This window comes from Gobio gobio, assembly GCF_949357685.1.
Source record: "Gobio gobio genome assembly, chromosome: 11".
Taxonomy (NCBI): Eukaryota; Metazoa; Chordata; class Actinopteri; order Cypriniformes; family Gobionidae; genus Gobio; species Gobio gobio.
In genome coordinates this window covers 28287728-28312788 of record NC_137104.1, presented here as the reverse complement: position 1 = coordinate 28312788, position 25061 = coordinate 28287728, and the positions used below count along the sequence as shown (strand labels likewise).

At 36.5% G+C, this 25061-nt stretch overlaps 1 protein-coding gene across 4 annotated transcripts in view; it reads right to left on the bottom strand.

Moving 5' to 3' along the window:
* ptprua (protein tyrosine phosphatase receptor type Ua) overlaps window positions 1–25061 on the bottom strand; it is a 377653-nt gene that overhangs the window by 11165 nt on the left and 341427 nt on the right. For all 4 annotated transcript variants that reach the window (XM_079829338.1, XM_079829340.1, XM_079829339.1 and 1 more), the window contains 6 exons: window positions 18747–18844; window positions 16664–16780; window positions 16359–16513; window positions 15864–15999; window positions 10024–10173; window positions 5097–5411 (listed from right to left, as the gene is read on the bottom strand). In XM_079829338.1, the coding sequence (XP_079685464.1) occupies window positions 5097–5411; window positions 10024–10173; window positions 15864–15999; window positions 16359–16513; window positions 16664–16780; window positions 18747–18844 (971 nt within the window). The remainder of the gene's footprint in view (window positions 1–5096; window positions 5412–10023; window positions 10174–15863; window positions 16000–16358; window positions 16514–16663; window positions 16781–18746; window positions 18845–25061) is intronic.

The following is a 25061-nucleotide window of genomic DNA, read 5'->3' as shown; positions in this document are numbered from 1 at the left end:
ACATGTGTTACAGTATTTATTAATATGTTAACATTGGTTAAATACAAGTGTTCATTGTTTGTTTGTGTTAGCTCAGGTCCATTAAACATTAACAGATATAGCTTTTGATTTTAATAATGTATAAGTGAATAAGATTAAACAATGCTTTAGAAGTATTGTTCATTGTTAGTTCATGTTAGCAAACTGAAACCATATTGTAAAGTGTTATCTATTGGCATAATATTTAAAAACAAAACAACTTTTATTTATGTACCAAATTTTTCAAATCAATCTTATTTTGAATTTAGGAATACTGCCCTAATATATTTATATACACCGGTCAGGTGTATGACACTGTTATGACACAGACCACTGACAGGTGAAGAGAATAATCCAGCGTATAGCGTTGGTTCTGGCAGGGCACGTTAGTCAAGCTTGCATCAGCTGACTGTCAGCTGATCACATCTACCTATAGGAATACGATGCCTATCACAGCGTGCATATATAAGCTCCTTCAGTATTATCAGCTGCTATCGCGTTCTCCGGAGCTAATTACCCTCCTCCATCCCCAGCTCCTCCACTCGTCAGTCAAGATTTGGCATTCTGATTCCCCCTGAATCAGACTAAATTCGAATTAGGTTGTACATTTTAATATTGACATTAATGCTATCTGCAATACATCGTTGCTTCTGTTCTGTTTACCCTAAGGGGGGTTTATCACTGCTCTCCCTGCTCTTATCCATGCTAGGCTGCATGGATGCGCAGGGAGTTCTTGCCCAGAACAGAACCATACCGCCAATCTTAACTATATGCAAATTGTCTATCCCTTTGACGATAGTGATCCTGACAGAAACACTGATTATGTCTTCATCACAGCACCTGTCAGTGGGTGGGATATATTAGGCAGCAATTGAACATTTTTGTCCTCAAAGTTGATGTGTTAGAAGCAGGAAAAATGGGCAAGCGTAAGGATTTGAGCGAGTTTGACAAGGGCCAACTTGTGAAAGATGACTGGGTCAGAGCATCTCCAAAACTGCAGCTCTTGTGGGGTGTTCCCGGTCTGCAGCGGTCAGTATCTAGCAAAAGTGGCTCAAGGAAGGAACAGTGGTGAATCGGTGACAGGGTCATGGGAGGCCAAGGCTCATTGATGCAATCCATGTATGATCCGATCAAACAGACCAGCTACTGTAGCTCAAATTGCTCAAGAAGTGAATGCTGACCCCTGTCCACCACCGAAAGCGTGGTGGGCACGTGACCATCAGAACTGGACCACAGAGCAATGGAAAAAGGTGGCCTGGTCTGATGAATCATGAAAGAGTTTTCTTTTACATCACTTGGATGGCCGGGTGTACGTTGCTTACCTGGGGAACACATGGCACCAGGATGCACTATGGGAAGAAGGTCGAGGCAGTGTGATGCTTTGGGCAATGTTCTGCTGGGAAACCTTGGGTCCTACCATCCATGTGGATGTTACTTTGACACAGACCACCTACCTAAGCATTGTGGCAGACCATGAACACTCTTTCATGGAAACGGTATTCCCTGGTGGCTGTGGCCTCTTTTAGCAGGATAATGTGCCCTTGCCACAAAGCAAAAATGAAAAAAGAAAAAACGAGTTTGAGGTGTTGACTTGGCCTCCAAATTCCCAAGATCTCAATCCACCAAATTCCCAAGATCTCAATCCAATCGAGCATCTGTGGGATATGCTGAACAAACAAGTCTGATCCATGGAGACCCCATCTCGCAACTTACAGGACTTAAATGATCTGCTGCTATCATATTGGTGCCAGATACCACAGCACACCTTCAGGGGTCTAGTAGAGTCCATGCCTTGATGGTCAGGGCTGTTTTGGCAGCAAAAGGGGACCAACACAATATAAGGAAGGTGTGGTCATAATGTTATGTTATGTATGATCGGCATATATATATATATATATATATATATATATATATATATATATTTATATTTACATTGTGCCCCACATAATGTAAATAATGAGATACATATTCAAGTTAATGTCTATGAATTGTATTTTTTTTTTTTAAGATAGCAGACAGAGAAAATGGGCATCTTTTGATTAAGCGAAGGGTGAAGATAGACAGAGAAAGGATAATAGAGTAAAGGAAACGCCAGAGATAGGCTAATCAGCACTGAAAATCCAATTGCGGCCCACCAAGATAAATAATCCTTGCTCATTTCTCCATATCGGCTGCATTTTCTAGTCCAATCTCCCACCAGATTACCATTTGCTCAATGTGTCAATTAATTTTCACTCACGCCTGTTGCAGACAGATCTAATCCAACACAGTTTTATTTGAAACGAGTAGGCGTGAAACAGCTTCAGCCATGTATTTCCAGTGTGAGATAGAGAGATGTTGATATAGATGAGATAGAAATTGATAAATCCTTGTCACAGTGATGCGTATTAACAGATTGACATGGTGCAGAAGATGATAAATATTCATACAAACACACTCAGACAGATCAGAAAGGGGTGACGGCAGAGGAAAGAGAACAGCGGGATATTTCTAGAAAGTTAGAAGGCTAACCGAGTGAGATAAAGCAAAGAAAAACATTTGCACACATAATATGGGGGACAGGAAACATAAAAAACTATAAAATAGTCTTGTGCAGATCACCTCACAAATATAAAGCACAAGTACAGATGTATTATCAGGTGAGTCTTAAAGACGACACCTCTAATTTTGTATTCAGTCGAATAATGTGCACCAGAGATGCTTTATGATGGAGAATGGGTCACAGTGGTTCCCCGCAGGGGAAGAAGAGTGAAAATCACGAGTAGGTTGGTGTCTTGGTGAGTTTGTCCTTTCCATTGCCAATTTAGTCAAGACAAACACATTAACAATGTGGGGAGTCTCAAATGAAAGGCACATTGTGTGTACACTGTTCACCCAGAGTGAAAATTATGGGGTCTGGGGGGGTCTGACCTACCAAAAAATAGCTTTCACACCCTCAAAGACTTCACAACAAAAGATCGCAGGGGGGCTTAAAATATGTAAAGGTTATATTCACAACACAGATGTCTGTGGCCTAAACCTGATTTTCTCTCCTCACATGTGGCACAAATGTGTTTTTTGGATGAAGCAAAAACATTACAAATTGCACTGACATTTTTAATTGTAATCTAAATCACTTTCATATGTGGAAATACATTTTTTTAAATAACTGGTGCATTTATTTTCCTATAAATAGTTACTAAATAGTTACAGTATACATGAAAAATGTAAGTTTTGAATAAATCTGGAGTGCATATTTAAGTTTGTTCAATAAAATCACAATTCATGCCATTTTTCATTACACAATGCTTTCAGTCCCACTTTATACTAGGTGTCTTTAACTAATATGTACTAACATTTAAATTAATCATATACAATGCACTTATTGTGTACGCCTACATACATGTTTTTACATTGTACTTATATTTTAATCATGTAATTACATCTGTAATTACACTGTTGAACCTTCCCTTACACCTCAACCCACCCTTAAACCTAACCATACCACCAAACCTGTCCCTAACCTTACCCGTATACCCACCTCAGTAGCAGCAAAAGTGTTTTGAAATACAACATGATCACATTAAGTTTTTAATGTAAGTACATAGTAGTTAAAGACACCAAATATAAAGGGCTCTATCATACACAGGCTGCAATGCGGCGCTAGGTGCAACGCAAGTGTTTTTTTGCTAGTTTCATTTTTTTCTGTCGTTAAACTAGCAAAAGTAGATTCGAACACGCCCTAAGTGCACCTGTGCGCTTCAGACCATGCACTTAGATCGTTAAAATAGGGCCCAAAGTGTGACCATGCTTTCTTTTGTAAAATATCTTTGAAAAAGAAAGTATGATACTTCTCTACTGTTTAGAATTTACTGCAGTATATTACATGGTTCATGTTTACATTAAAGTACTCTTTTTTTTTAGATGGCACTGAAATTGATGTCCTAAGGGGCCATTCACACAGAGCATGTTTTTGTGTTTAAAACGCAAGACGTCTAAAAGGTCTAGAGGTCACTTTTTAAAAGTTTTAAAATCTTTTTTTTTTTTACTTGATAATAGTCTTTTTAGATTGCTGTGTCATGCTCGAGACACTACAAAAGATGCAAGAGGGGAACATAACGGTTAAACAGGTCTATCAACCATGTGTTTACATTACATTTACATTACGTTACAAAAAATTTAATGAAAGACAATGGAAAATTAAAGATATTGTGCAGTAGAATGGAAACACACACTGTGTGCAGAGCCTCAACACCTGTGTAGGTGTTCCACTGTTTTGATTGTATTTAATTGTTTTAGATTTGGAATATATTTCAATACGCCGATACTTTGTACTTTGTACTTTGTATTATGTTAGGTATTGAACTTTTAATTGTTTTGAGAAAAAAAAAATACAAACACATGCAAATTGGGCTGTAGGTACATAGAAATTTAGTTATGGTTGTGTCTATGTGACAAAAGCAGCCATGTAATTTGAAAGAAGTCATTGAATGTATTTTGTGCCAAAGCAACAGAAAATTTATCCATAGTTTAACACACATACACTGCGTCCAAAATCGAATACTTCCCTACTATATATTATACAAAAAACAGTACACCAACAGAGTAGTATTGTATATCCGAATAGATAGTATTCGAAAAACACGAAAAGTACCCAGATGATCTACTACTTCCGCCGAGATTCTGAGGTGCTCATTCGATGGACACATCACTATCCCATGAGGCCACGGGAGAGGATTTATGAATAGCAGTGAAGCAATGCAACTGATGCTGGTAGGTCACATGACATAACAACATGGCAGATTTAGTACATCTGAGTTTCATTTTTACTACCCATATGTATATTATATACTGTAAAACAAATTCAAATGTAGTACCTACTCAGTATGCAATGTCGGACAGAGCGATAGATTTTGGTTGTTCTCACTGTGTGAAGAAGTTTTGAAAAACTGGCTTAAATCTGGCCTAACCTAATGAAAGTTCAGTATAGAGTAAGCTATAAACTGAGCAGAATAATTCCAGGAATGAGTGCTATTGTGTAATTTGCACAGCATCAATGCACATTGTGGGTTGTTGATCTGTTAATCTAGCTCTCTTACCCAGGCAGAGTTGGACTGGTTGAGTTGGTTGAGCATGATGATGGAGGTACAGCCGTAGTCAAATACAAGTCTCCAGAAGTCTGCAGTGGTGGTGGGCAGGGGGTGAGGAGTGACCACAAATGCAGCAGGCTGCAGGAAGCTGTCCATCAGTGCTGCGTTTATGTAGTTGCTGCCATCTCCCTCAGTGGACACGAGAAACGCGAGGGCACGGTCGGGCGGCAACACGTCCATGCTCCGGTTCTTCTCGCGGTTCCGGGGCAGCAGAGAGACGCTGCACTCCTCTACATCCAGGTGAGGGGTTACAGAGTTTAGAGTCTGAAGAGAAAAAAGCCAGACAAAGAGAAAAGACAATGGATCAAGGGGTGTCTGGGTGCACTCAAAGGAAATGGAATGAGATAACTAAGTGAGACAATAAGAGAATGAGGAAGTACAATTATGCAGCAAGCATAATTGACTAGAATTGATAAGAAGGAAAAATGACCAACACAGCTAAAGCGGAAAAAGTGTAAAATGATGTGAAAGGAAACACATTAAGAAAACAGATGTTCCTGACATCTACTACTAGTGTCTAGAATTATGATTATTTTATCATTATAATTATTATTATTTTAAAATAATTTTTGTCTTATCGACTTTATGTAAACATATGTTATGTGAAATAGCATATTAAGGGCAGTACTAAATGCTGATAAAAATGATAATCCCTCTTTTTTAATTAATACTTTTTAATTATTTGAATGACTATATTTAACATTTCACAGATTCTGCAAGGTGTATTTCAACATATGACCTCAACTAGGTCTAGATGCAGAGGAAATAATTTGAAATAAAAAGGATTTGTCTCGGGCAAAGAATGGATACAAAGCTTAATAGCTGAAAATAAATGCAGACTGGTCACATATGAATACTTATGCTATGAGCCTTGAGGTGAATGAATCAAACTGAGAATTATGCTGATTATTACACTTGATGTGTAAAGTACTTCAATCCTGATTGGTTCTGACAGCACAAATGGGACATTACAATTATGATTATTAAGATTACATTGGCTCTGAGAGCTGTGCTATCAGGAGTGCAGGGACAGGTATACACTCTGAGAGTGTTAGGCATGAAGCCATTAAGAGCTTAATGTTAAAAACATACATGCGGAACTGCAAAATGAGGGAAAACCCCATTAAACCCTCTCTAAGTGAACGAAAATAGATGCTACAGCTGGTTGACTTCATCAAAGTTTGAGCTGTGAGTTAGTGTGTAGCACTTAAACTGAATGAAACAAAACGACATGATTGCATTAACAGCCATTGTCATTTTATTGAAAATACCATAAAATGAATACAATTCTAACAAACTACATTTTGTCAAGAGAATGTGAGTGGTGCTTTACTGTGCTACTAGATGTTACCAACTTTGGAACATGAAAAATGGTTGGCTAAAAGGGTTGTACCTTGTTTTGGGAATAACATGCAATAAGAAAAATAACATGCAATAACAATCAGAATCTCATCTCCCATTCCCTTTAAAAGCCAGTGGCGCTTGCACCATGGCGGATTTGCATTAGTAATCCTTTTATTTTGAATACTTAAAAATGTTTGAGTGCTGCTGCGTGTCCCTGTGTGTGTAATAAGCAGAGTGTACATGCGTTGTGTTCCCGCCTATAGATGCATATTACTAACCGCCCTTTAACCCTTGTGCATTGTTCAAATTCACTACCCTTTCGTTATGTTCGTGGATGAAAACAGCCACTAAATTAAACTGCTGTAAAAATGTATCAGATAAATATTTTTTTCAATTTTTTTTTGCATAAATCTCTTAATCAACCTCAGTCCTGATCAAAACTACTAAATGTTAAAAAAAACTTTAATTGCCACATTCATAAATTATGTCACTGATTTGGGGAAAAAAACACACAAAATGACTTATTTTCAATATAAAATGTGATTGTAGACTGGATGCACACACACACACACACACACACACACACACACACACACACACGCACACGCACACACACACAAATACACAGACACACAGACACACAGACACACAGACACACAGACACACAGACACACACACACACACACACACACACACACACACACACACACACACACACACACACACACACACACACACACACACACACACACACACACACACACACACACACACACACACACACACACACACACACACACACACACACACACACACACACACACACACACACACACACAATAATATGCTGTTATAATCCATATAAAAGTCCATAGAAAACTCCATTGAAAAGCCAGAAACTAAGCTTTTTTTTTTGCACAGTCCGATCTAAAGGGTTAATGGGGCCACCTGGTTATCAACCGTAAAATTTACAAATTTTACCTCTTCCCAACAGGGAAAACCATCAAAAATAAAAAATGCATGAGTATATGGTGTCATGGCGTTGCAATCAAAAAATGTGGTTATAATGGAAGTCAATGGGGCAAAAACAGCCACGAACAGTAAATGAGGGAGAACATTTTTTAATCTGATGCTGCACAAAAACTAACAATGCATCAAAGCCAATGTTGTTTCTGATCTTTGACATGTCCAAGACTGTGATAAAAGGTAAAAAAAAAAATCCAGTCCACAATCACATTTTACATACAATGTACTGTTGAGTTTTTGAAAAATGTCAAAGCATTTTCCCAAAATATATGTTAAAATAAGATTTGTCACCAAAAATCATTCCATTTGCTGAAACACAGAGAAAGTTATGGCCAAATTAAGACTCAAGACCCCCATAGTGGATGAAAACATCCCCAACAGCACATAAGGGTTAAATAACACAAAAGATACTATGCTATTGACTTTAGATCAGGTTTTTATTGGTCAATGGCGCAGTCCTGCATGCCATGGCCATGGGCGCACACACCACAATAGCTCTTTAGGGTAACAACTGTCAATTTTTTGCACAGTCCGTAGTAAAAAGAAGGAAAATAATAATAATATTGTGAGGTTTTAATCTCTCGCTTCAATACAGTGTACAGTGCATACAGTGCTCCTAATTTTCCAAAAGACTAATCCAATTACACAATTACTCATTTTTCACTTAAACGGTAATGGACTTATGTTTGGTCTCTTTATGTGGCCAGAAGTGTTCATATGCTACACTTTTTTTTAGAGCGTATAAGCATTTTAATTTGTCAGTGTGTTTCAGCGGTACCTCCCATTTGGACCAATCTCACCACACAATCTCTTCCTGGGTCTAAGCAATGAGATGTAGTCAATGTACTTGAACAAGTACCATCCACAGTGCATTAGCAGAGTCTACAGCATTAAACCGGGCTGTCATTAGACTGTCATCAGCAGTAATATTGCTGGATATTAACTTGCTAAAAAAAAAACGCAATAGGCATAATAATGTTTTTTTCTCAGCTCAGTGGTCACAAAAAGGATACATCCTTGTATTTATTGAAATAAAAAGAAAAAGAGTGAATTTGCCAAAAATGTGATATGTGGCTATTCACCATTTGAGAGTTCTGGGGTCAGTTTTGTAAGAATGCTGTGAATACTTTTACCCTGGAACATGTGCAGCTACTTTGAAACTCATAAAGCTACTCAATAAGTACAGTTGACTTCTAAAATGACTCCGTGCTACTTGAGAAACAGACATTCTAACTAGAAAATGATGTGTATTGGCTCAGTTTGCTCAGTTGAAAAGTTGTATGCACAATACAATGTGGCATAACTGGTCCAGATCTCTCTTGAATCATACTCACCTGAAACTCTTCTCACAGTTGAGATCAAGAAAACATTTACAGTGTACTATAAGTTATAATAATAACTGAAACTAACAGGAACTGAAATGGATATAATTATCTGTTCTAAGATCTGAACATGTATGCAGCAAAATATAACACATTTGACAACTAATGAACTGTTATAATATGTATAACATGTCTTTTTTAAGATATGTGATAGGAATGTAGGGTTGAAAATAATCAAAGATATTTGAAAATTAACAAAGACATTTGCTTTCCAGTTTTAACCCCCTCCGAGGGCCATTTGGAATTCCTAAAGACACAGGGGTGTACATAGTGATCAAGGCCTGTAGGCCAAGATGTGTGTACATCGGTTGACTTCTTAGTTTCACACTTTTAGTAAAGTGGGCAAAGTTGTTATTATCTGATTGGTCAGTTTGAATGTCTTACATTTGGGTTTCAGTCACATGGTCAAGGAAGGGATAAAAGAATATTGCAACTGTTGCTCTGTCTTTTTGATTCTCTGGCTCTTCTTTGCTCTTTTCTTTGTCTCTTTCTCTCTACACACTCTCTCTCTTTCTATCCCTCAGGTAAGATTCTACATATATGAGCCCGATTAATGGTCCGATAAAGTTATTATCATCTCATTCATCTATTTTGTAACTATTTTAAGTGTAACCATAACCGAATATTATCATTAAACCCTTTCAATAACAAATTATGTGCTAACTAGTTTTACCGAATGTATTACCTTTAATGTGCTACCTATTGCAATATAGTCACACTATTGCAACGCTCTCCCACATCTTTTTTGCTATTATAACTGCACTTATTTCAGTCATTTCTATAAGTAGCAGTGGGTGGTAATAGACAAGAAATGTACAGATTTCTACCACCTTGCTGATAATGTTTTTCAGCGATTCTGCAGCCTGAACCACTGTAGGCAAACCACCCTGAAACTAACCACCATAAAAACACAACTAACCCTAACAGAACATGCCAAGGTCCAAGCCAATTGCAACCAATTGCCCATTAAAATCAGTCTATGTAAGTCTCTTTTTAAATTTTAATATCACAATGCATACTGGTTAGTGACAAATCATTAACCACTTCAAACCCAACACTAAAATGTTGGATTAATCTTTTTTGAGTCTTTGTCCTCAATTCATTCACTCCTAAATATGACTCACCTGAAACTCTTCTCGAAGTTGAGAGGTGTTGGTCTGAGAATCCACACTCAACATGTCCTTATAGGTGAGCGCAAACTCACTGATGGGGATGGCGGTCTCTCCGCACAGACAGGCCTCTAGTATGGCATCATGAATAAATATATACTGCTCCTAAAACCACAGGGAGAGAGAGATTGACACAGAAAAAGTCAGTTCAGGACACACTACGACAGAAAACCGCTTCAAAGAAATGAGGCCATGTCAAAACATGCACGATGCAGTGTCCAATTATTTGCTTTTATCTGGCTTTAATTAAAAACGATGTGACAAAATGTCAGAGAGATTAATCGAGGGGCTAAATATTAGCTTAATTTAGCAGTGTGGGAGGGAAATGTCAAATTCAATCATATCTATAGTCCCACGTAAAGATATAAAACACTTTTGCAATCATTTACAAATGGCCATTGGCGGAATGACTTGAGACTTCAGAAATTGAGGTATATGACAATAGTTGTCCATAGAGATACTAGAAATAATTATATAATTTTTCTGAAGAAAATTTGAGTGATGCTTGCCCATGGTAACAAGTTGCCATGGCTTAATGGGTTTTCTGACTGGTTGCCAGAGTGTTGCAATGGGGTAGTTAAAGTGTTTAGAGTGTATGTGGTTTCTAGGGTGTTCAGGTGGTTGCTTACTGACCTAAAGTGGCTTTTGCACTGGGTAGTTCTAGGGACTTAGTTATAACCACCAGGGTGTTAACCACCAAGATAACGCCAAGAAGTGACATAAGCCACGCTTGTTGTTGTAACTTTTATTTTGACGGCGTAGCAGATTTTGACTGCACTGAGAACACTAGAGCCTGAGCACACAGCTCTTACTTTTTCCGTCTTCATTAGTTTACGATCTGTTTAACAGTCCTGTCTAATAAGATATTAGATAGAACTGTAATACAAAGAAAGTAGACAGTATATGAAACAGTATTAGAGTTTGCCACGTGGTTGATGTCCAATGTTGCTAGCTGAGCATACTGTATACATCATCGTGTTTCACTTGGTCCCCTCAAAATTTGCGTTGGATTTTCATATCTCATATTGGATTGGAAAATCATGCCTGCGGCGACATTTCTGCAAAATTATATTACGTGGCTTCTTGCATGTTTTGTGACATTTTCAAAGTGAAATGTCCAGTGAGAAGAGCTAAAAGTGTGTTAAATGTTATCCAGTAAAGATGAATGTGAATCTGGCAACATTTTACTTAAGGTAAATGCTAAAAGGTAAATGATCTGTTGCATTTGAAAATAACCTACCACCTACACTAAACCAACGAATAATGTTAACAAAAGCAAACATGAGATAAAAACACATTGCGCTAAAGCAAGCATGCCATTTTAGCTTGCTTCTAAAAGTCTTTACTATGCAAGTTTACAATGTCAGAAAAGCCATACTGAATATATGGAGCTGGTTATGTGATGAAAACATAAAAATATATTAGTTTTTAAATTATCCACTATGGTAAAATTGTTTTGAGGTCATAACCTAGTATTGTACAAGAAACAATGCAAAGTAACCCTGTTGAAAACCCCCCCCCCCCCCCCCCCCCCAGCATATCCTGGTATGTTTTGAAGCATGGCAGATGGTTTGAGCTGGTTTATGCTGGTACTTAGTTGGTCATGAGCTGGTTTAAGCTGGTCTTGAGCTGGAGCTAGTTTCTTAGGACCAGCACTTGACCAGCTTAAACCAGTTCAAACCAGCTGACATGCTTAAAAACTTACCCAACCAGCATATGCAGTTTTTTTCAACAGGGAAGTCTTTATTAATTGAATATCAGCCCATGTAAGCATTACTTGTGTGAAAAGAAATAAAACTTGTTGCTCTTTTTTCTGTCATTGGTGTTCATTTCAGCTGGAAAGGGCCATGAATTGTATGCATGGAAAATGTAGGTGGAGACACATTTTTGGACCTAATTCAAAGGAGCTTAACTCCAAGTCTCTATGACATTCTGGCCTCTAGATGTGATTCGAGTCCCCTGTCAATGTAAGATGGGATTTGTTCGCCGATATTTCGTCTGACTCGCTAATCCAATCTCTTAAAAAGTAATATTTTAAGAATATAAACAAGTCACATGATGTGAGGTGTTGTTTGGGAAAAACTACATAAGGAAGTTTATTTAAGTAAGGTATTTATAAAAATCGTGAAATAGTGATGCTTGCTTTATCAAACAATCATTATAGACACATAAGTGTCCTTAATTAGATAGCAATTTTTTTCTTCTGATTCTGGTTTACTCTTTCAATCTGTCTATTTATCAGAGGGTTAAAGGTCAGGCAGGAGTATTCTGTTTGATATCGATTGAGGAAGTACACTAGACTGGCCTTCAGCTTGCTGTAGCATAAGCAGCAGTGTGTAATAGTGAGGGCAGAGATCTCTTATGCATTATAAAGCAGTCTAGACAGCAAGACGTGTTTCATGGCTTTGCTTTTGTCTTCAAAATCGTTCTTGTGATATTAAGCGACCAGTGATTATACATTAAATTATGGTTACTCCTTTGTTGTCCAGGCTCTTGAGGGTTCACTTGAATAGAAAAATATTCACAGCTACTTTCGTCCGTCAGCTTATTAACATGCAGTTCACCAATTCCTTCTCTGTCTTTCATAACTGAATGAATTTGAGTGGAAATAATAAGATGGGAATATAAATTATTCAAAAGTAACACATTTTTATACAAAACGCATTTTAATGTCTAAATCTCTTTTCCCAAGCATCCTCAGAGAAACTTGTGTTCAAGCCCATTTTTCATATAATTGATTCTGTAAAGAATATAGAGCAGTTAAACGCAAGGCAAAATAGTAAACTCGAATTCGCCATGAAATATTACATAACATATAGCATTCAACCTATACTGCACTTGTATGATAGATATTAACATTTAAAAGCAACTTGAATTGCCATTCTCAGCTCATTTTACTTTCGTCATCTGTACGCACAAGTGAAACAGGACAGGAAAGTGGGACTTGCTTTTATCTAATAGAATTGATTAGTTAATTAAGTTAAGCCATTAAAGCTAGGATGTGCAGTTTCATATAAGCTAGCAATAGCAAACTAGCTTTGAAAGCACAAAAGGGGAAAATATTCAACCCTCCCTCAGAACTCTCTTCAAAGCCACACCTCCTCTAAAACACATGAACACGCACTGTCAAAGCAAACTCTTAATTTTAATCAATGTTTTTAAAACGAATTTTGCTTCATATTGATGTTTAAATATTATACCCTATGTTGTTGTTGTTGTTGTTGTTTTTAGAAAGTTAATTGCTTTCTTTAAACTGAATTTCGTTTTGTATAAATTGTATCTTAATTTTAATCAATGTTATTAAAATGAATTTTGCTTCATATTGATGTTTAAATATTATACCCTAAGTTGTTGTTTTTTTGTTTGTTTTTTAGAAAGTGAATTGCTTTCTTTAAACTGAATTTCGTTTTGTATAAATTGTATCTTAATTTTAATCAATGTTTTTAATATATTTGATATAATATAACAGACTGGTATAATAAACATATTAGTATATTTGATACCAATATAGCAGACAATAGCCTTAGCGCTGGCTCATGCATTTCATGTGTTTCTGACTGAAGCTCGAAATTATATTTGAGTATTGTGTGTATTTGATCATTTACAAATGATTCAGAAAATATTTGCCATTGAAATGACTGGGAAAAAGTATCTCAATCAACCTAAAGTCACCAGATACTATTTGAAATCATAATTGCATTGCATTATGTTGTTTTAAATCCCAAATATTTTACTTATAACATTCATCATTACCAATTATTCAGTTATTTGTTTTTATTGAATATTGAATTGGGTTCAGTGTCACAATATTACAGTTTTTTTTTTAGCTCTTCTTTCAAAAACATTTCTGATTGAAATATTGTTTCTTTTTTTGGCAGACAATTTAGCTTGCTTTAAGTAAAAACTTTAAGTAAAAAACATTTAGATTTTTCCCCCAGAAAACTTTTTTTTTTTTACTGTTACTGTTACTGTACTTATCTAGGAAACCTAAAATCTAGTAGGCCTACCTAAAGCTCATTTATTATGCAGCTGTTTTACAAAATGTAAATTAATATATTGTTTTATGTGAATGTGTAGCATACCTGTCAAGTTTTGGATTTGAAAATAAGGGAAATTTTTCGGCGCCCACCGGAAGCAGTCCCACCACCCCAACCAAGCTCCAGTATCCCTTACATTTTAAGACAGGTGTTATAGCATAAATGAAAACACAAAAGGGTATATATGATATGCAAATAAGCCTTTAAATAAATGCTCATTTTCTGTTCATTTAACATTGCTTGTCTTTACATTTTATTTTCATTCCACACATTCTTTTCATTTCATATTGCTTTTCTTTTACAGTTTTTCTTTTCATTTCACATAACTTTTCTTTACTCTTTTAGTGAGTTATTGAACAAATTTGTTGCAGACTTTGCATTCTTTAAGACTGTTTTGGAAGGAGTGTATTTGTGGGCTGGGCCAGAGTGGTTCATTTTACATGAGAGTAGAGCACAAACAGTTCTGTTGTCTAATGTCATCCTATTCTCTGTAACAATCTTTCGCTAAATACCCTTTCTGAACTTGCATTGCTATGGGCAGGGCTCGACATGAACGCTTGTCCGGGACAAGTTGATTTTTTGAAGGGGCAAGTGAAAAATAATTTTACTTGCCCAACGGACAAGTATCCTGAGTAAAATGTCAAAACAAAAAATAACTAGGGAATCACCAAAGTGCAGTAATGATTCTGCATTCAGTTAGTGTAAGTGGAGATCGATAGTGGATAATAATATCAAACGAACTGACGTTAACAAGGTTGTGCTGTTGAGGCTCACGCAGCCTCTCGAGGAGAAAATCGAAAACAAATGAGCGCCGCTCATACAAAGAAACTCATTTAACATACACGGTTAAAATGGTGTAGTTATTATATTTATAACATATGATACAGTTAAGCAACATCACACTAACAAGAGTGTTGTTTTCCTGAACACCATCACGACTGGAAATGACACTGATTTCATACGCCAGTTCCATAAACAATTAATTAACATTAAGTCACTTACATTTTATAATTAAATTCGCTGTCCCATTGATCACGGTATTTACACGAGGGTTTTTGTTTTTTTGGCAGGAGTGCCTTAATCCGTCTCTATCGTTACGTCCATCATCCGTCTCTGTTTTGTTTTTTTTCCCGCGTTGTCACTCGTCATCTGACCTCACACACTAACCTCGCGACAACTGACACCTATACTGTAGGCTACTGCAGATGGCAGTTATCGTGAGGCTAGTTACAGAGCTCAGATTGGAAAAGTTTTTGTTTTTTTACTCCGGTATTATTGTTTTTTAATAACGCAGGTTAAAATACGGGAGATTTACAGGAAAATACTAATATGGGAGGACGGCGGGAAAGAAGGGTAAAATATGGGACTTTCCCGGCCAAAACGGGATACTTGACAGGTATGATGAGTAGGCTCAATGATTCTCACATCATATTGAAGCAAAAACAAAAAAAAAACACATCTTGTGAACACATATCTATTGTGTGTTTTGAAGCCTTAATTAAAAATTTTATTTATTTATTTTTAATTATGCATAAACATTATTCTCTCAAAAATACAAGCATGTACATACATGTTGCTCACATATTATGGTAGCCCAGTTTGTGCTGAATACAGTGTAATTGCACTTTTGCCATTAATATGTTTATAAGCAACTGAAAACTGCACAAATGTCAGAGCATGTCAAAACTTCTAAAGGGCCCCAAAACAGCTCAGACTCCTAGGGGTAAATGTGACCCATTCTTTTATTTCTGAACTTACCTCAGTCTGGATCATATTAATGCGTCGTGAGCAGAGTGTCTTCACACAGTTATAGATGTCCACCACACCCTCACACTCCGCCATATCCAGCATTACGTCCAATACTATGTAACAGCCGGTGCGGCCAGCGCCCATACTGCAGACAGACAAAAAGATGGCTGAAGGAATAAAGTCATATTATTAAATAAATGAGTAAATTAAGAAATAGGCTAAATTACCTAATGAGGGTGGCCTCGAATTTGCAGTATCCGACCCCACCCCCAAGCCCCCCTGAGAATTATAAAAGCCCCCCCAGGTCGTGTGTCCTGGCACCGGGACTGCCCCGATGTATCGGCCACTAATCAGTATCGGCCAATAAAAGCTATCATTTTCACTATCTGCCTTCACCCGATTAGTTTAAAAACAGCCGATGATCAGGGGCGATTATATCCTATTAATCAAAAGGATGCAGAAAAACATGTCAGACTGCAAAAATAGGAAGTAATGCTTGATTACCTGCAATGGACAACCACTGGCCCAGCATCAGGGGGTGTGGAGGCTTTGACCCGCCGGAGGAATGCCAGCAGTCCTGTAGCATGATACGGGACTCCATGCTCTGGCCAAGATGTAAAGTGGAATTGGCAGACCTCATGTTTGGCTGGGTAACCCCGCTAATAGAGAACAAACAAAAATGTATATATATATTAATTTTTTTCATAATTTCATCAAAATACCGCATATTCAAAAGCTCCATTAACAAATTTACATTTCATTACAAAAAAATCATTGCAAAACATTGACAAATATCTCAACATGCTTACCCGCTCCATTGCAAAGGTGCGTACAGTGTATTCTGCCAGTGTTTCTGTTTTCAGTAGAGTGATTTTAATGTCTCCATAGAGCTCGTTGTCATCTGGCCAGTATTTACAGCACTTCATCTAAACAAAACAAATCACATTTCTCAAATCATATTTACAATTTGGTTTAATTCTTAAATTTTGATTTAATGTTAATCATGAATATTTATTTTTCCACTTACAAATACATATATACAAGATTATTAATTATAAAGACCATACCATACTTAAAGGCACAATGTGTAAGAATTTTGAATTAAAATATCCACACACAAAAAAACACTAATGTTGTATATTATGTTGACTTCTACATTATCTCAAATGTTTCCAATAATGTTTAAATACAGAGAAATTCATCAATTTTAACCTGTGTAATGGACTGTGTCATTAGGTCACGTCATATATGCGTTACCCTCGATTTATGTCCACTCCCACAATTCAACACTCATTCATGGCGTCATCAAGCCATGCCTTTGTAATCATTTTGAATAAGTGACCTCAAGCGTCGAAACTTACATACTGTACCTTTAATCAATATATTACAAGCCAAAATTAAAGACAACTACGAAAGATAAACACTAAACTACTTGGGGACACTACATTTTTCAACTAAACATCTAAATAAATCTAATTAATAAACTAAATTAACCATTTAAACTAAATTACTGATCTAATTATTGATCTAAAGCCCACACTGTCACTGTATGATAATTGAAATGAACTGATGACATCACCGTTTTTTCCCAGAATGGCTATACAGCTGAATAAAATTATACTGCATTATTTTCCTGTTTAACACTGTAAAGCTGCTTTGAAACAATCTACATTGTTAAAAGCGCTATATAAATAAAGTTGACTTGACTTGATAAACCACAAAAAAAAAACACAATCATCTCTGCCGTCAGTAAAGCTAGCCAGTATGTGTTCTGCACATCAACAAACTGCACATAGACGTATTAAACAAAAAATTTTTAAACCAAAAACCGTGATTTTCAATTAGACTAATATAAAAATGCACTTTAAATAAATGACATGGGGCCAGATTTACGAAACCTGGCAAATTAGCATAAGAGCGTAATTCCAAAAAAGCATAGATGGGAGTGGGAAGTTCTGCGTGTGATCTACTGATGCGCAAATTAAAGAACACAGGTGCAGCTGGATCATTTCCATAATGACCAATGCAATCTACCGGTAAGCGACTGTTTTTTTTTTTTGGGCAGTAAATAATAGCGCAAACACCAGTAAATTGACAAGCGCAAACCTTTGTAAATCACCTCGCATGATTTAAATACTCTCCTCCCATACATTTTGCATCAGAAATGGAAACTCCTACAAATGCATATGCAACAAGGTCAGCTGCAAAAATAACCCTGTCAATGCATTTTCAGCGCTAGTTTTCCACTGGGTGTAGTAAATCCTGACTGTAGTTTTTTAATGCCAAATAGGGTTTGCGCTGGCACAAGCTATTAGTAAATCTGGCCCCTGGTTGGTTTATTTTTGTAATTTAGCCTAATGTATTATCAAAATGTTTGAAGAGGGAATTAATTATTAGAATCAGTGTATTTGTGAATAACTGCATTTTGAGGCATGCTAATTTGACAAAATACAAAAATCTAAAATTTGTTGACTATAGATTCTGCCAAAATATCATAGTTACTACCACATAAAACTGTAATACTACAATAAACTTGCCGTAACTTGATTGAAGCCAATAAATAAATACAACCAAATGACTGAAAGTGACTTAAAAATAGATCCTATATTAATTTACTGTGATGTTACAGTACTAACAACAACTGTAGTAACCATGGTATTCTGGAGGAAATGGGACAAAGGAAAGTACAATTAAATGCAAGATGGCTGGGGCGATAAAAATCATTAATCAGATGGAATGTTCTCTGGCTAATGGGGTGTCTTGGTAAGGTTTATCTTCAGTAATGGTCAGCTGTGGACTGCAGTGGTCAGTGTTTAGTAATAGATGGTGTCCATTAGTGGGCGGAGGAGGCGGCCGGGCAGCCGGAGGCAGAGGTAGAGTTATTCTACTCACTCTCCCCACCTCCACCAGTTTGGTGATCATCACGATGCTGTAGCAGTTCTCCTGCCAAACCATGCGCCAGAAGTCATAGATCATGTCCTGCTTGGGCCCTGCGGAGAGAGAGAAGAATAAGGTTTCATGGAGAATTGTGGGAGGTGAATGATTTGAACACAGGATAAAGAGAGGATAGAGGTGGTTTTGTGAAATAGCGGGTCGCCACTTCAATGAGGATTACATAAGAAAAGAGAAATGGCAGGCTGCTGGGACGGAACAGCTATAAGTTCATACAGAATCGAGAAACTGTTGGCAGCGAAAAACGAACATTGAGTAGCAAAAAACTAAATTTCTGGTTCCAAGATGCTAGGCTGATGCTAGGGTGTTAGTTACTAAGGCAAGTGTTTTCAGTGTACTGCTATGTGGTTGCTAAGATGTTATGAATGCTTGTGTGTGTGTGTGTGTGTGTGTGTGTGTGTGTGTGCTATGGTGCAAGGCCATCATTAAGGGAACATTTTCCTGGGCCCTGTGATGCGGGGGCCCATGACCCTGTGACGAAGGCCAAGTAATAGCATTCTGGTGGACTTTAGTGTGTTTCTATGTGGTTGCTAAGCTGTTTGGATCTTTTCTAGCTTGTTTCTGTGCAGCTACTTAGGTTTTTAGAATGTTCTTATGCAGTTGCTAAAGTGTTCTAGGTGGTAGATGCTAGGGTGTTTCAAATAGTTTCATATTTTACCATATCAACAATCTCTAGATATCACTATGGTATTCTCTATAGAAGAGTGTAAATATATTCTTAAAGCAGTGTAAATTCAGTGTAAATCCATGGGATTCTCACCCTCATTCCAAAATGATAAGACTGATAGATTTCTGTTCATCACAACCTAAACTTTGACGCTTCAAAAAGTTCATAAAGATGTTAAATTAATCCATATTAATTGAGCGGTTTAATCCAAGTCTATGGAACAGATATGATCATGTTATATGATTAACAGATTTAATGTAGGCTTTTTATTCACATAAGACCCTTCCACATAGCAATACCGGTAAATTACCGTAAAATTACCAGAATGACTTTACCGATAAATACACAAATATGCTGTTCACACAAACAACAGCGTTCTGTTTTTTTTACCGGTAAGAGACCATTCACACATCAGCAGCAAAATACCGGTAAATCATCAGATCTTTAAACGCTGTACTGTTGTCTTCATCTGCCCTCATGAGGAGAAGAGCTTTAGTTTCACTATCATTTCAATTTGACAACATCTTTTTGACGTCTGAGTGACAGGCATAACGAATGATCTAACAGAACACGTGTTTGCTCTTTAAAACACGACACTCACGTAATAGTATCAAACTGTAGAGACGCAGCGCTGATGAATGTAAAAAGACTCTCGAGCATGACGTTGAAAAAGGTGTGAGATGTGGCGTAACAGTCAAAGATGATAATTTTGCGCATATTTAAATAGAAAAACTATTTAAAACCTTACTGTACTGTAAACAGCACAGAGTATTCACGTGATCTTTATAAGTCTTTATGATTACCCAAAGCAGACTTCGGTAACACTTTATTTTACAGTGTCCTTGTTACATATTACGTAAGGGATAATGTACATCCAGCCGGTTGTTATCGCAGAATAAACCCGACAGAGTGATCAGGACACCGACGCGAAGTGGAGGGCTCTTGCATCACTCTGAAGGGGTTTATTCTGCGATAACAACCGGCTGGATGTACATTATCCCACTTATTACACGGCTACTTGTCTTGTCTCAAATAAATTAGACACAAAATATTGTCTTGAGTTTAAATATTTTATAAGCTCTTACGCAAAGCTTCCATGAAGAAAAACAGTTCCAAACTGTTTTAAGCCTTTATCTATTGCTGAAAAGATGTGATTTTACCATACATGTTGAAATTAATGCTGAAAGGGTTAGTTCATACAAAAATGAAAATTACCCCATGACCTCAAGTCATTCTAGGTGTATATGACATTCTTCTTTCAGACAAATAAAATTGGAGTTATATTAAAAAAGTCCTGACTAATCCAAGCTTTAAAATAGCAGTAGTTGTAGCTTTGTTTTTGAAGTCCATAAAAATGCAGCTGTCCGTCAAATAACGTGCTCCACACGGCTCTGGAGGGTTAATAAAGGCCTTCTGAAGCAAATCGATGCGTGAGCAGAGTGTAAGATGTTTGTGTAAGAAAAATATCCATAGTTAAAACTTTATATAGTAAAGTTCCGGTCGTGAAACCCTTGAAGTCTTACTTTGTAACCCGTGGTGGTTAACTGTTTTTCAGTCACAAGATGGCGCCAGACAGTAAAACGACAGCGTTAAGCTTATAAGTAGTACCGGTCAAGATAACTTGTAGCACACGGATGAGCAGTGTGTTATTCACTTTGGTGGTTGTTATCTTGGAATAACATACCACTGGAATGCGAGATTGATCAGAATCAAGTATTCCACAGAGCCGTGCAATAAATGTACTTACTATAGTAATAACAGTAAATTATGCATAACTACATGCAACTAAACCTCAACCAAACCCTATTAATACCCTAACCCTATAGTAAGTACATGTAGTTAATCGATATTACTCAGTACTTAAATATATAATTACACTGTAACAACGACACCTTAAAATAAAGTGTAACCCAGACTTCTTACGTCAGCGTGTTCTGATTTCATACGTGAATATACCGGTAATCTTCATTCTGCGTACACACAGCGCACAATACAGATAATTTTCTGGTAACAACGTTCCTTAATGGTAAATTGCCGGAACTAATTTATCTGTATTTTTGAAAAGGTCCTGTTAACACATGATCTGTTACCAGTAATTTACCGGTAATTTACAAGTAAAGACTGTGTTTGTGAAAGGGGCTATACTATATATATATATATATATATATATATATATATATATATATATATATATATATATATATATATATATATATATATATATATATATATATATATATATATATATATATATATATATATATATATATATATATATATATATATATATATATATATATATATATATATATATATATATATATATATATATATATAATATATATTGATCAACGCACATACAAAAACACATCAAATATGATCAACGGAAATATAAACGTGCTTGCTTGATGAGCAAGAATCGAGATGCTGCTCGATTCATACAGATTACTTTTATAATGTGTTGAACATTTTGAAGCATTAAAAAGTGTTGATGTGTGGCTGTGTGGACTTTCAAAGGAAGGATACAAATGGTTTCATTAAAAATATTTGTATTTGTGTTTCTCAGATGAACGAATGTCTTATGGGTTTAGAACGTAATTGTTTGGGGAAACAATATCTTTAACACTATCATTGAGAGATGAGTTAGGTGCTGTAGTTTAATAGCTAACTCTAAGCATGAGCAATAGTAATAGTGATGCTTACCTTAGCAAACACCACTAATAAAGTATTTACTATTAATAACATGAGGAAAACCTCTTTCTTGCTCACTCGTCTCATTCTACACATGCAGAAACACACACACATGGCAACATTAATGCAGCGCTTCGAACATTAAAGGAACGCTGCTGAAGGATTATAACCGCCCTGACTCTGTCAGTGCTGTGCGCATTCTGCCCTCAGGCTAGAAGTCTGTTATCTTCTCTACCTGTTAAAACAATTACAGCCAACAACAGGTGCCGCACTTCCTGTGCAGCTTTCCCAATATCGCCTGCAGCTACATCCTCTAAAAATCTCATTTGAACATTCTGCTTTACAGCCAGGAAGAAGCTAAGGTTATTCATCATAAATAATAATGTTAAAAGAGGAATGTTTTAGAGGTTTAAATAGAAGATGGGAAGACATTTGTTCTACAGCTATGTGTTTGTGGGAATTTGAAATGCCATTTCCCAGATGACAGCATCAGAACACTGGATCCAGCCCAGGTTAATCAAAGCACCTCTGCTTGGAGAAAACTGCTGTTGTGTTTTCAGAGCAGAAAACAAACAACTTTCATATTTCCTTATGTAAAAAAAAAAGCTTACAAGACCAAAGAAACTGCATACCAGAGCTGTTAGAAACCAAATAAAAATGTACTAAAATATCTTACCAATCACATAGTAACATGTTGGAAACCACCCATAATACCCACACAGAAATGCACCAAAGAGAACAACCAAACACATAGTAAGTTTCGATCCAAATATTTTCAAGTTTCGCACAAAAGGAAAAAAATATAAATGTGAATTATGTGTGTTTTCCTCCAGTTGTTCAAGCGGATGATGGTGGTATTTGGTAACATAGTAACTAACAGTAAATAAAACAAGGCACGCATAGAAAATGGAGATAGCACTGTTACAAATGGGCAAGTTATACATTTACTAGCAGTGCAGCTTACAATCGCCAAATTGAAAACTTTTTGATGAATTCAGGCACTAGCAGCAAAGGCATTATGATGACGTCGAGTCCCATAAATATGGGAAAGACAACGTCAGCAGGATTTTTGGGCGTTCATAGTGACCAGACATTTTACTCACAACCTTTGCCTATGACATTTCAGAATGTCAGAGGCCACATTTGAAATGTTATGCAACATCATTGACACAATCAGCGGAAAAAGCAGATTAGTCACATGGGTTTAATGTTTGCGACATCAGAATTAATTATGCAAATGCGGTTCCATCTCCCATTATTCGCATTAACTCTTTTTCTGACAAGTCAAAAACCAGCTCAAGTGAGAGTAAAAACTTTTTTTGCAAATTAAGGATTTTTTTTTTTTAAGTTGCCATTTCCATCACTCGTTTCTGATGCGATACTTCAAAATGCACATAAAAACAGGGTGATGGAAACATAGCTAATGAAAAGCAACACCTAAATCACTTATCACCCTATTTAGGGCCATAGCTGCAGGGCTGATAATTTCAATTTGTAAAAAAGCTCATTGAGTCTTGAGCACATATGTATGCGGTGCTGTTACCATGTGGACATGCAGATGATCTTCACAGCTCGACAAACTAGTAAGATCTCAGGATCTAAAGTCAATTTAAAATTCTGGATAGTGAACAAGGCAAACAAACCCCACACATGAGTGTGTGTACACATGCTCAAAAAAGCACAGCAAAGCCAGATGTGTGTTTATGTTTGGATGGAGTCTGTGTTGATCAGTGACCCCGGCGTGTTGACGAACAACATGAGCGAGCGAGAGAGAGAGCAGATTAAATGAGATGTGTGTCTAAGTGTGTGAAGTTTTCTGCAGCAAGCATGCTGGAACTGAGGAGTAGCTGAGACCCGCATATACAAAACTACAGAAAACTGTACATATCCATAGAAGAAGAGAGACAGATAATCACTTCACTTTAACCTGTATACCTTTATAATCAGTTACACTGTCATGTTTTTTAAAAGGTTGCACAAAAAAACAAAACATAAAAAATGTAAGTAAAAACATCAATATTGTGAAATATTCTTAAAATCTCTTAAAATAACTGCTTTTATTTTCATATATATTTAAAGTGTAATTTATTTGTGTGATTACAAAGCTGAATTTTCAGCAGTCATTCCTCCCATCTTGTGTCACATGATCACTCCTGAATCATTCTAAAATGCTGATTTGGTGCTCAAAAACCGTTTCTTATCATTATCAATGTTGGAAATAGTTGTACTGCTTAATATTTTTGTGGAAACTGTTATTCAAAAGAAGAACATTTATTTAAAATACAAATCTTTCGCAATATTTTATATGTCTGTTCTGTCACTTTTGATCAAACTATTGCATCCTTGCTGAATAAATATGGGATTAGTTTTCTGTCAAAAGAATTGCGGTCATGGATAAAAAAATAATATGCGTGAATCAAAAATGTAAGAAAACATTTAAAAACATATTGCACAAATCAAAACTTTAAACGTATTTAAAATAATACTGCACAAAACTGAAACATGAATTCAGAGTAATCCAAATGGCAAAATCCTGTTTTCTGCTCATATTTTCATTTTTTGTACACTTATGCTGTTTTTCTCTTCGCTCATCTTTCCACAGTCTGCAATTGCTTTTCTAAAAGTTGCAGTTTGAGTTGCATGTAAATCAGGGCGGGCTTTAGTGTCATCATTTGTCCACTAGTTCGAGATTGACAGCTCCTCCTCCAGCCAATCAATCGAAGAAGGGAGTTGACATCAATCCAAAGTGACTCATGCTGTACAGGTGAAGATGACTGACCGTACTTTAGTATGAAATGACAGATATCTCATAAATAATTGGCCGATTAGGTTCTAAAATTGTTATGATGCAAGAAATATAGATGGGGGGTGAGAGATGAAATGTCTGTTTTATGGAT